General features: G+C 40.7%; 1 protein-coding gene across 3 annotated transcripts in view; it reads left to right on the top strand.

Annotated features, from left to right (window-relative positions):
• The window catches only part of HOMER2 (homer scaffold protein 2), a 56,962-nt gene extending 52,115 nt beyond the window's left edge, over positions 1-4,847 (top strand). For all 3 annotated transcript variants that reach the window (XM_027688373.1, XM_027688372.1, XM_027688371.1), the window contains 3 exons: positions 291-401; positions 3,078-3,158; positions 4,564-4,847. In XM_027688373.1, coding sequence (XP_027544174.1) covers positions 291-401; positions 3,078-3,158; positions 4,564-4,752 — 381 coding nt within the window. In that variant the 3' untranslated portion in view covers positions 4,753-4,847. The remainder of the gene's footprint in view (positions 1-290; positions 402-3,077; positions 3,159-4,563) is intronic.
• Positions 4,848-13,066: the final 8,219 nt, after the last annotated feature.

Below are 13,066 nucleotides of genomic sequence, written 5' to 3'. Positions count from 1 at the left end.
TCTTGTGTTGGTTTCATAGAAAAGTGCAGATTTTATCCCCAGCTCCACTTATTTTAGGAGCTCAGTGTTTTGTGCATTCCTGAGTACTCATACGAGAGACTGTGACAGAGAATAAATACAGACCCAGGGCTTCCTAGTGGATGTGTAAATTTGCTCTTTTTAAGGAAAGAAGTGATAATTTGGTGAATCAAATGCTGTGATTTAGGAAACAGATCCAATGCCCATTTCATCACGCCCCCAGTTTTTTAGAAAATTGAAAAATTTCACCTAATGTCTGATATTTCTTAAAGATTGAAGAACTGGAGGAACAGTGCAATGAAATAAATAAAGAGAAGGAAAGAAATGCTCAACTGAGTAGACGTCTCCAAGAACTGGAAACAGAACTTCAGGACAAAGAGCTGGTGAGTGTCCCGAACACTGAAATGGCATTTTCATGTTTGAGTGGGTCTGTCTGCTTCTCTCTTGGGGTGTAGATTTATGGAGTGGCTCACCTACAACCAGAAGTAGCCTGGTGTTTCTAGGTTGCCTGCTTCTGGGTTTTCCATGTACAGCTCCTTAGCAACAGTTTGATAGAGTTCCTCTGTCTCAGTTTCACGATGTGTTATGTGCTGTGATGGCACAGTTTAATTTGTCAGGGGTTAACAAACATGATACTTTTATGTATACAACACTATTCCCAATAGGAGAGCCAGAGTGGTGAAACTTGTTGCCCAGTGCCAGACAGATGTATGCTGAGAACAGATTCATTTGTCAGTCCCCATGCCCAAAATTCCTGTAGACATTAGGACCATCATTAAAAAGACATCATTTACAAAATAACTTGGCATTTGTGTAACAAGTCCTGTTTCTTTTTCTGGATGGCTCATAGTCTTCAGCTTTGCTGTTTTATGGTCTCCCTCTGATCTCAGGACTAATGCCAAGAGTGAGAAATTCAGATTCATCTGGAGTACCCCAGTTTGTAGTTTTTGACATACAGGATGTTAATTTTTCTAAGGAGGATTATGATGATGGCTTGAAACCCCTGAGTAGTGGGGAAAAAAATGGGATCCTCTTTTTTTTCCCATTTTTACAGTGGCCAAGTGCTCTGTGCTGGCTGAAGAGAAAAAGCTGTCAGCAGCTCAGTCAAGTTTGCCATGTGCCATTACAGCATCTCTGCTGGTTCTCTTAAAAGCAGTGCTCTTAAGGGGTTTTACGGTGGCACAAGGAAATAGTTTAGGGAGATGGATTTTGATGCACTGTTATAAATGTAATGTTTTTGAGCCCTATATTTCAAAGGAAAATGTCATTCTTTCTTCCCAGCCTTTCTGTGGCAATAGCATGTATCATAACCCTTATTCTCTGCTAGTGTTTTCCTCAAGATTCACGTTTTTACAGTGCCAAATGAGCTAGAAAATAGATTGACTTGTAAATATTACATGCCTGTCTTGCATTTACACTGACAATATGCTAACTTGTTTTAAAAATTCATGCTTACATTAGCAGGTTCTCGATTAGCTCTAAACTAACCATAAGTAATAACCTTTTATGGTCTGGAATTCAAACCCACATGAAATCTGCTCATGAGCATTGCTGTGTAAGAGAAGCTGTTGATATCCTCTTCATGTAGGAAATGAGGAAAGAGAAACGTAAAGACATGGAAATCAGGACAGACACATCTAGTGAAATATTTATTTATGTGTATATCTATGTCATATGCTATATGCCACATACCATATATGGTGTGTATATAAATGTACATACACTTTGTTATACTATATATGGTAAGTATACAGTATAGTACTTATATATATAGTAAATGTATATATCGTATTAATATATTTATATTTTGAGATGTGAGCTCTAAGCCATTATGCAGATACAGATATATATGCACAGGAGCTCGTATCTCAAAACAAAGGGTGAGTTACCCTTTCTTTCCCCTATATCAGCAGCTGGGACATTGTCTGAATATAGTTACTCTTACGTTAGTTAAATTCTTCAGTGCAGTTCACAAAAAACCTGGAGTAAAAAATGTGCTGTCTCCAATACTGAACCCTGTGGAACACCACTTGTCACTGGACTCCACCTGGACATGAAGCTGTTGCCTGCAACTCTTTGAGTGTGGCCATCCAGCTGATTCCTTATCCACCAAGTGATTCATCCATCAAATCCATGTCTCTCTGATGTAGAGACAAGGATGTTGTGTGGGACACTGTCAAGTGCTTTACACAAGTCCAGGTAGTCCAGGGATATACCCCTGCTTACTCTTGAGACCATCACCTACATGGGCAGTTTCTGGAGAAGGATCTTGCACTTTTTCAAGTCGGAGTTTCTCTTGGAGTTGCAAATATGTTTTTCAGATTCCTCTAACAATCTTTCTGCAAAAATGTACAGCCTTTCTTTGAGTCTTTCCCTACTACCCACATTGGTGGTGTTCATTTGTGGTATTCATGTAGTCAGGTTGTCTTAATTTCCAACAGAGACATGGACTCCTATCAAGTCATGTTGCTCTTTTCGTTAACTCCTTTCAGCTAATCTGCTGTATTTAGGTAATGATGCCAGAACCAAATACAGATTTTTGAGGAGGGGGGTGGTTCTCAGAGCTGTACCATGGAGGAGAGCCCATTACAGCTGTGCTCTGTGTGATGCCTCTATATATGCAGCTGATATTGCCATTGGCCTTTCTATTTGCTGTCATATATGACTGAAAATGTACATGTGATTTGCTCTTTGCTACCATCTATAAATTGCTTATAGCATTACAGTCCTTCAGATTTCTCTGTTATTTAATATATCTTTTATAGGTATGTGGTTTAGGTTAAGGTTAAGATTTCATTAATATAATTCATGGCATTCATGCTAGAGATTGGATTGCATTGTCTGTTTTAGAAATGCAAAGTATAAAATTCAGTGAAAAAATGTATCCAAGTAGAAAATTAGCAATTTTGGAATGCAGACAAGTTATTTTGGTTATTTTCCATCCAAATACTGTGCAGAATACAATAAAATATGCAAAGCCATTTCATCATCTCAAATTTCCATTATGTTTTAAATTGAAGCTTGCACTAATATTATTTTTTTCTTTTATGTTTTCAAAGGAACTGGAAGAGCTCCGAAAGCAGGGTGAAATTATACCAGAGCTAATGTCAGAATGTGAATCTGTATCTGAACAATTACAGGTACAGTTTAGCAGTAAAATTAATTTTTAAAAAGTTGGTACATTTACTTTCTTTCTCACAGCTATATGCGTTTCTCTGTTCAGACTTCAGTGTTTGAAGGCAAAAGGCCTCCAGTTTGTAAGAGCAAAAAAATGCTAATTACATGCAAAATATACCATGCCCTTCCCAGCATAGGAGTAATTAAATAGCTCCGTTTCTTTGCCTTACTGTTTGCAGAAATTGGTTTGCCTGGGATCATGTTGCATATATCTCCTGCAGATTCCAGGCTGTCCTGTATCCTGTATTTTCTGCTGCTCTGGGCTCGTGGAGCTGCACCACAGCCTCGTGTGTTGAGCAGCAATCCAAGACCTGGGGCTAATTGCTGCAGTGGCACCAGGGAAGGCTTTTGGGAAAGAAACAGACGAGCATAGCTGCACACCATCAGGGATAAAAGTTCACCTGAGGATGCATTTATGTGCTGTGTCATCCTTTTCCAGCAGCGTTTGGCTGTGCACATGTGGCTCCTCTGCTGGGAGGTGCTTGCTTGGAGCCAAGCTCACGGGGTGTGGGAGCCCTGCCCCAGCCAGCAGCTGGACTTTGGGCATCACTTCCTCAAGTCAGGGATTGTTTAAATGCAATGAATTAATACATGAAAGGAGAATAAATATTAGCAGTCTCATCAATGAAGTGAAATCCAATCGATAAATCCCATCACTCTGATAACCTAAATGACCTAAAATATTTTAGAAGGTTGCTGAGGAATGCAGATGCTGGAAATGGCTAAAATATGAATTTTGTTTGGTTCAGGATGGTAAAAGATGTGGTCTGTGGCTTTTGTGAGAATAAGCATGAGCTTACATGCATGAAATAGAGAAGAATACGCAGAAGAGTGTAAGAGAGGGGAAAATAGTTGAACAAAGTGCAGCAAAGGAAGGGTTACCTGGCTACCCCATTCCTTGCCTGAGTGCTCACACAAAGTGGAACTTTACCAATAAATCCAAAAGTGCTGAATAAAGCAACTTTATTCCTCAGACAGTATTTTCTAAGCTTGTTTTTCAAGGTTAAACCACCCCAGATAATTCTGTATGTAATTGATGGCACAGTGTCTAATTCTGCAACTGTAGCAATGACAGAAATGTATGCACAGGGCATGATTTAAATCCAGCTGAATTTGAAGATATCAACCAAATGACAAAGTTTGATGCAAAGCATCTTTTCCAGTTAATCTGTGTCCTTTCCTGTATGGGCTTTCTTTCCTTTTAATCGGACTAGCACATGTCTGTTGCTTTCGAAGGTGCTTGTGTTAATCAGTTTGCAGAAGTTGAAGCAAACTTGCACAGCCCAGCTGCCATTTGTTGCTTTAAAGTATGAAATGCTGTTCATCCTTCATCTCCATGATTCCTTTTATTGTTCTTTTGTCTTTAAGGCTGCTGAGAAAAAGAACAAAGATCTTGAAGAGAAAGTCAGAACTCTAAGGACAGAAGTTGAAGAGAGTAAACATAGGCAGACCAACCTTAAAACTGAATTAAAGAATTTTTTAGATGTACTAGACGGGAAGATAGATGAATTACATGATTTCCGACAAGGACTGTCTAAACTTGGGGTTGACAATTAGATGGCAATAGATCTTTTTTGTAATCTAGGGTCTGGATGTTTGATGTTTTGTTGATCCCAAACATGTGTTTTACGAAATATAACTAGAATGTTCCACTTGTTTGCATTGGTTTTGTACATAGAGGCTGAAAATTTGCTGTGGGGTTTTTTTTGGTGGGTTTCTTGTTTTGTTTGTTTATTTACCAAACCAATCGTGCTGCTCACTGAATTCTGTTGAGATTAGAAACTTTCTATATTGCTGCTCTGGCTTTGTGGGGTTGGGAACAGGTAGAGGGTTCTGTCTCAGGAATCTGGAACTAGATCTACCTTAAAATGAATATGCAGTTAGTTGTTGCAGGGAAATTTATATCTTTCTTAAGGGCTGTTGCAACCATAGAAACAGAAAACAAGTCTTTTTCCTGTCCGGACTATCAGCACTCTTAGCAACAAAGACTTTTATTCCTTGGAGGAGTAGAGAGATTATCTGGAGCTCCTGCAGTTTGTAAAATGTGCCTGTGGTGAGCTGCAGTCAAGTGAATCACTTCACACAGATACCAGGATCTTTAGGGACCACGTCAATCAGGCCTGATTCACCAAAAAAAAGAAAAACAAACAAAGTGCAGTGGATTTCAGATAACCTCTGACAGAGGTTACATTTGCTTGCCTGGACCCATACAGCACAAAGTCAATGATGTAGAAATGAGTTTCAGCTCTTGAAGTCATGAGTCTTACCCAGTTGGTGAGGACAGCTTCTCTTGCTTAGCAGCATCACCTCTCTTTAGCCTTCAGTTTTGAACCCATACAGTCCCTTCATTATGTGCATCTCTGAAAAATGCCCACCTGAGTTTGGGGACCAGATATTTATTTTTAAAAGTGATATGTTGCTGGTTTGTACATGACTCATGCCCCTCTGTGCAACTTGATCACTGTTGATTAACTTCTGCAGCAGTGAAGAAGGAGACAATGCATAAAAGCATTATAAGGTTACTTGAAGGTGCTGCTCAGAAGCAGGTTTCTGCCCACAAGTCTGACAGGGTCATGACCACATGAAATGAAAATCCTTTCCTATGATTTCTGCATTCTTTGGCAGTAGGGTGAGAATTAGTCACCAAGTTATACTGTACAAAAAACCCCCCACCCCAACCTGAGATGCAGAACTGCTGTTATTCTTGAACTGGTTATTCAGCAGCTCTAAGGGTGTTTTGAGAAATGCAAGGTCATACCCTGGCCTCCAGTGAGAAAGAAGTTTGCTTAATTACAGATAGGAATATAAAATGGGCCAGAGAGGAGAACCCAGCCCAAGTTTTGCTCTTTCCCTAGGACTTCCTTCAGCTTCTTTCTCTTCTTTTTTCACAACCTGGTTTGAGAGTGTTTACATGGGATCTGAATTAATTCAGGGAAGTACTTTTGTTTGTGTGACATTATTACTTGCTTCTTGATTAAGCACCATGTTAGTGCTTTCCAGCAGTGACTGATGTAAAATGGCCATGTTTTTTTTGAATGTAGGGGCTTTTTTCTATTACTAAAATGACCTTTGAAAGAACGGTAGGTTATAGATGAAACAGGCATTGAATACTTTTTTGCACCTGAATATATAATCCCCATCGTGGGGATAGGGTCTGTCTGCAATTGTCCCTTGAATTTTCTTTTCATCTGTTACATTATCTTCACTGCCTGTTTTTCAGACTAGACTCTGAGTATTTTTGCTTTTACTCCTTTTAAACAATGGATGTGAAGCTGGGACTCTTTATAACCATTATGACCATTTAAGTCTCTTTAAAACAAAATTGCTGTAGGCTGTTGATATTTAAAAATAAAAATAAAGATCAGGTACATAACATGTAGGCGTGTGAAAATTAGACTTTGCCAGTGTGGAAGATTCAATAGTTGCATAATGTGGGGGTTAGATCAGACTTCTCAAAATGAAAATGACATCAGAAACTCTGTATGGTTCTGCACAAGTAGTCTCTGTTTTTAGTCTCCTTATTTGATAGAAAGTCGGATATACACCATTATTTATCAGGCAGCTCATCCTGCTTCTCCTCTTCTCCCATGCTGATTTTGGTCCCTGCATCAGCTGGGAATCACAGCATAACACAACTAAGAGCTGCAAGAAGTACTGGCAGTCAGGGCCCTACTCCTCACAGTGGTTCATTGCTTTTGTATGATGGACTCCACTCTATCTTCTTTTTCCTGTTGAGTAATCTTAGGGATTCCCTCTTTGTTTTAATATAACCTATGTTTTTAACATGTTAGATTCCGGGTAAAATTATGCAAAAGATTCTGTGAACAAATTATTTTATTGGGGTTAATTCAGATCTTTTTTCCCACTTTAGTCAGGTCTATCTCAGATCCAGTTCATTAGGAATGTATTAAGCCACTCTTAGATTGCAAGAGAAGTGTTTCCATGGGATTGCATTGATTTAACAGATGGAGTTTAATGCTGGCACATTAAGCCAGTGCATAGCTCTGACACAGGCAGTTATTTCTGGGTGCTTTGTGCCCACCAGAGGAATGATGGGGGTGTTCTTAGAGAAATCCCTGCCCTGTCTGTTCTAGTCTTGTCCCAAATGTATGTATTTGCTCGTTATCTTCTATTGCTCTGATGTTGAGTTGTTAGGGATGCCTGTACACAGCTCTATACTTTGGGAAACTCCATCCTTCAAGAATCCAAGGTCTTGCTATAATTGCCTTCTTTCTTTTTCCTTCCCAGCAGCAGCAAGTTGAAAGCTTCTATGTATAATCACTTAAAAACTTCCCCAAACTCCATCTCTTTTAGCCTTTCTCTCTCTTTCATTGTATTTTTCCTCTTCAAAAGCCAAAAGTGTACTAGGAAGAGGCAGTGCATGCTCTCAGGAATGTTTGGGTACCAGCTGCAGCTGCCCTCTCTGACCTGGCCCCATTCCTGCCCCAGGACTGGCATCCCATGCTCCTGCTGAGCAGGGACCATCAGTGTCACACACTGATTATTCCTCGACGCTCTGTGATGGCCCAGCAATAACCCATGAGGCTCAAATCATGAGCCTCACACTGCTCCTCAGAGACTTGTCCACGCATTGAAATGCCTCTTCCCTCCAGGTGGGAGCACCAGGGCAGCCAGCCTTCCCCACCAAAATGCAGGCACCATCCTATGGATGCATTTAATCCACCCTTTGTGCATGGTTGGAACTCAGCCTGTCCCCGTGAGCACCCTGAGTTCAGTTGGCAGACACCTGCTGAGGGATGGCCCCAAATGCTGCTGGGACAAAGAAATGGTCATCCCTGTCCCAGAGAGGGTCTGCAAACTTTGATTTTGTTATACAGTGCTGGACAAATCCTGATTTCCAAATGCCATCAGCAGTGTGTTGGTCAGTGCTCCAATTCCATCCAGCCTGAGTGGAGGTGTCTTTATACGAGGCTGGATCTCACCTTGGGCCACCCTGAGTTCCCTTTCTGGGCACAGATTTCTCCCTTTAAGTGGTTGATGGCAGGATCTCTCCTACCTCACTTACACAGTCTTTTTTTAACAAAGATCTTGTGCTTGGCACTTCTTGTGCTGAGTTCTGTCGGCTGCACCACCACAGATCCTGCCACGCTGCCCATCCCTCCTGTCTGGCCTTCATGGCATCAACAAGCTGGGGGCTTTAGGAAGAAAAATCTGTGCTGGCCTCTTGTGACACCAGGGCAGAGAGTGTCTTACTGTCCTCTGGGCTGCGTCGCTTCTTTTAGCTGGTGTTAGAGCTGCTGAATAATGGTGGGGTTTGAATGTTTTTTGGTGGCCAAAATGAGAAATAAACAGGGCTACTTCATATTAGCACAAAACCAAAAAATATTCAGTGAAATAAAAATACATGAAGAGAATTGTTTTCAATTGTTTCATATCTAATGTTCCATTGGATATGTTACATCACATTTTGGAAAATTACCTTAGTCTCATATTAGGAACAAATTATTTCAAAATGGAAAACTGAAACATTGTTTCACACCTCAAAATAAAGTAGGTTAACCTTTTTCTTTTTTACTATTTGGCTGAATCTTTATTTGCCAATTTTGACTCAACTTCACAAGTAGTTTTGTTTGGTCTAAAAGTGTATTTTCAGCAAAAGTAGTACTTCGCAGTGTTCTGTCTACATCTAATTGGTGTCTCCTTTGCTAAGTGAGCTCACTGGAAGAAAACTGCCTTTCCTGTAAGGAATTCCATGCCACCTCTCCCTTTCTGTATCCTAGTATTCAAAAGATGCACCTTTTAAAAACAGTTTTATGCTGGGTGCATCTGTACCCAGAAAACAAATGTTCTTTAGACAATGTCTTTTTTCTGGACAAACACCTGATTTTATTTTTATCTGAACGATTTAGGGAGAACATTTTTTTAAAGCTGCCCAGTAAATTAGGGTGAGTGGGAAGGGTTTCTGCTGTTCTGCCTGTTGTCACTGCCATTGCTTTCCAAGGGTACCAGCCAAAGCATTTGTGGTGCTGAGGCAGGTGCTCACCTACCTGTGTTTGCTGGGTGGCTTGTTGGGCACGGGGAGCCTAAATTGTCCTTAGGCTTCTGCACTCTTCTCTGTGCTGTTCAATTTTTTTCCCAAGTGTTTATTTTCTCCCTTATTAATTTTTTGCCACCTTTGGTGGCTTCTTAAGTAACAGAAGGAAAATTCTCTGTTACTGCCACCACCTTGCAGTGGTGGGAGTTTCTCAGCTACAAGACCACGCTCTTCCTTAGGCTCTTCCAAAGCATTATCTCTGCAAAACCCATCAGTGGCTTGTAAAGAATATAGTGTTGTCTTCCTGAGCCTATGGATTAACAAAAATAAAACTGCTATAAGGGTGAAACACCTCACTCAGCTTAGTGTGTGACCAATGCTGAACCTGAAGGGAAGGGGTGTAAGGAGGGGTCAGCAGCAGCAGCTAATTTCGATGGTTGTTTCAGCAGAGGCTTTGGTGAAAGGTGCTCTGCCCACAAGCTGTGGATGGGCCAAAGGTCTATGGCCACACTGATCCATCAGCTCACCCACCTTTGTTCAGGCACTTCTGGACTTGTCAAGCCTGTAATTATCAAAAAGTCCTCAGCATATCACACGGGTGGTGATGTGAGGGATGGAAGGCGAATGTCCTCACACACAGAGCTGAGCAGTGTGAGAGTGTTGCAGCACTGGTTATGATCACCCAGTTGCAGTCAAAAATAGGAAAAGCTGTTGCTGTCCTACAGGGCCTCAGCAGTACCAGGGACCTTGCATAAGGGCAGGTTCAGCTTTTGGCGGGGGCTGAAAGGCAGCAAGGACTCCATGGCTGGGCTGCCAGGGTCTGGTTGTGGACACAATTTAACAATGGTAAGACATAGAGCTACCCTAAAGCAACTTTTCTTTCCATAGATCATGTTCAACAAGCACCTGTGCATCAGGCAAAGCAATATGTAGCCACAGGATGTTTAATCCAGACACACCACCAGTGGGAGAGCCCCATCTGGCTCACGCAGCCTGGCCAGGGATGCTGTGCCTGGAGTCCTGTGGCCTGAGAGCTGGACAGTGTTTTAGGCTCGCTATTAGAATGTAAACTTGACAGTTACATGAAGTTTGCACGTCTTAAATACCACTCTCTGTGGTAAATAATAAGGTACCTGAAGTGAAATAGAGTGAGGAGGTGAATGATAAATATGACAAAGGTGCTTCCCAAATGAGGGCTCTCCTGCAGGCTGTGGGCAGAGCTGGTCCTGGCCAGGAGGGCTTTGCTTGTGTCCCTGGAGGATTTTGGATGTCCAACCTGTTTGATTTTCTACTGTGTATTGTCTTAGCTCTTCTTTTTTTTCTTTTTTTCTTTTTTTTTAAACCGGTAGCATGAACATACAGTCTTCAGATGAAGGTGCCTATACCTCCAAAAATTTTATATGCACATTTTAAAATTTAGTTCATTTAGTTAACTAATATTAATGGTACACACACAAAAGGCACTTGAGAAAAATCTGTCTGCTGGTGTATTTTTGTTTGGGTTTGGTTTGTTTGTTTTTTTTTTTAACACTGGTCAGCAATAATTATTTTAGCCATATACTAAAGCTAAAAGAACGGATATGTAAGATTTGTGAAATAAGTTTCTAAGTTTGCAGTGTGCTGATTAACTTTGATATGTGATGAGGGAGCTATGCTCAATAAAAGAGTATTTTGCAGCATTTAGATGTTTTCATTTAATTGCCTAATAGTGATCATGAACATAATATTCTATAAAGCTCATCATGAATGGCAAACAAAGCACATCGTTTTTAATATGATATATCCCTTGTAGTTGAAAGTTCTGAGAGTGTTTTAGTGTGGTCTGCTATACCAAAATATTTAGATTATTATGAGATTTTAGTACTAAAGATAAACATACACCCTGTTTTTACTGTTTCAAGTAAAGTTTAGTGAATGACTGACAATTTGTTGGTACACAACTGTGGGAAAACACTGCAGTGCTCTAAATGTATCTTTTTATTTGGGTTTATTATATTTAGTATATGGTTTAATGAAAACTGAAGTGTTTACTACAGTTGGATCATTGTAAAAGCATCTCTTACCTCATCATTTTGTCTGCTGTAAAAAAGTACTTTCCTCTTTTTTTTTCTTTTTTCAAATTGACCATAGACAGTCAATGTTAACATTTAGACTCCTAGTAGCAGTAAATGCTGGGTTTTATATCTCTAAAAGGAAAACTTGATTTTTTTCTTTATGAACTTATTATATAACTTTGTGATTTTTATCTGATTTTATTGTAACATAAAGTTGTTTTATGTAAAAATATATAGTTTAAGTAAAATCTCTTGTCTCACTGTCTTCATTGACTTCAGAAAACCAACATCCTTGTGGCTGCAAGTCTGAACTCCAGGGAATGCTGTCCTTTGATAAGAAGAATGTGATTTTGATCTATACATACGATATCGAGCCTTGGTAATCTTAAAAACTCTTTTTTTAGGAGGTGGAGCTTTAAAATGTTTGTCTTGTTTCATTTTATTCTGTTAGTCCACTGAGAGGGAGGTTGAGGATTAGGGTGATACTTACATACCTAAACTGAAAAAGTAGAATCTATAAATATTTGGCCATGAAATTTTGGATTTACTGCATGCTGAGAGAGGCCTTTAGTTAGGAGGCAGCTTTTTGGCATCCTGTTTGGGGCATGCTCAGGACTGAAAACACTCTTGTGATTCCTGGTGGCAGCTGGAGCTGGTATTTTCTCTGAAGAAACTACCTAGGACTCAGAAGTAACCCTCTGCATTGAAATGAGGGATGTTTTGACACCAATTTCCTGCATCAGCATATAGCAGTTAATAAGAGCCTCTCAGATGAGACTGTTTCCAAAAGTCCCTGCTGGTGTCCAGTGACACAGTCCACACTCAACAGCACATTCCTGGTAGGGAAAAACACTGAAGTCCATCTACAGACAGTGCACAGTGATGCTCTCAGCACTGTCGTATTTGTTGTACGGAAGCAAGGTTTGCACCAGACCAGGCTTTCTCAGAGGGAATAAGGAGGTTTGAAGACTTAAATGGCTGTGGCTCATTGTGCCTTTGTTACTCTGGGCTACAAGGCTGCAAATGTCAACTTTGGGGTGAGCAAGAAACTCGTCTGCCCCTGACCTTTTGTCAGAGCTTTTCTACCTGGAGCCATCAATAGCTCTGACAAGCAGTTCAGCAAATTCTGGCAGTCCCTGAATAACCAGCAGCTACAAAACCAGCTAACATGTATTGTAGTAAAATGCAAATAACAGTCTCTAATTCTTGGCAAACACCCCCCCCATTTATCTATTTGGATTTGCATAATTATAAATGTTAGTATAACACCTGTGTGTGCATCTCATCACCTACAGTTATCAGGAGTGAGCACCATTCTGTTCCTAGGAAGGAACAGAACTATTCCTGCTGGTGCCACAGCACACATTTCCATTCATCCACATGAGCACCCTGCCGTGCATGGGGCAGATCCTCCTGCCTCCTGGAGGTGCCTGTTCGGTACAGGCACACCTGGCATTTCTGTAGGCTATTTGTCTCATTAGGTCCTGGATGCATTTTTAGCATCAAGGAAGTCTCTGGTTTCTGTGAAAGGCTGTTCCTTGCCAGTTGTTTGTAATGCAGGTGACCAGTGGTTCCAAAAGAAACAGCCTGGTCTGGGAGCCGTGGTGAGCGATGCTGCCAGCAGGGATATCTGCTGCTGCTGTCTGTGATCCCTCAATTTTCACATTTGACTGGATCCTATCAGAGAGCTCATGAGCCTCCTCAATGGATGTGCCCTTCTGCAGTTACCCATTAAAAAGCATTTTAACCTGGCTCTGAGCTGTGATGTGCCACCTCGGGATGTCTGACAAAAACATGAGGTGAATTTCAAATCAAATGTTTG

Source organism: Neopelma chrysocephalum, unplaced genomic scaffold, assembly GCF_003984885.1.
Source record: "Neopelma chrysocephalum unplaced genomic scaffold, ASM398488v2 Primary Assembly neopelma1_75, whole genome shotgun sequence".
NCBI lineage: Eukaryota > Metazoa > Chordata > Aves > Passeriformes > Pipridae > Neopelma > Neopelma chrysocephalum.
This window is presented reverse-complemented; position numbering and strand designations above follow the sequence as displayed.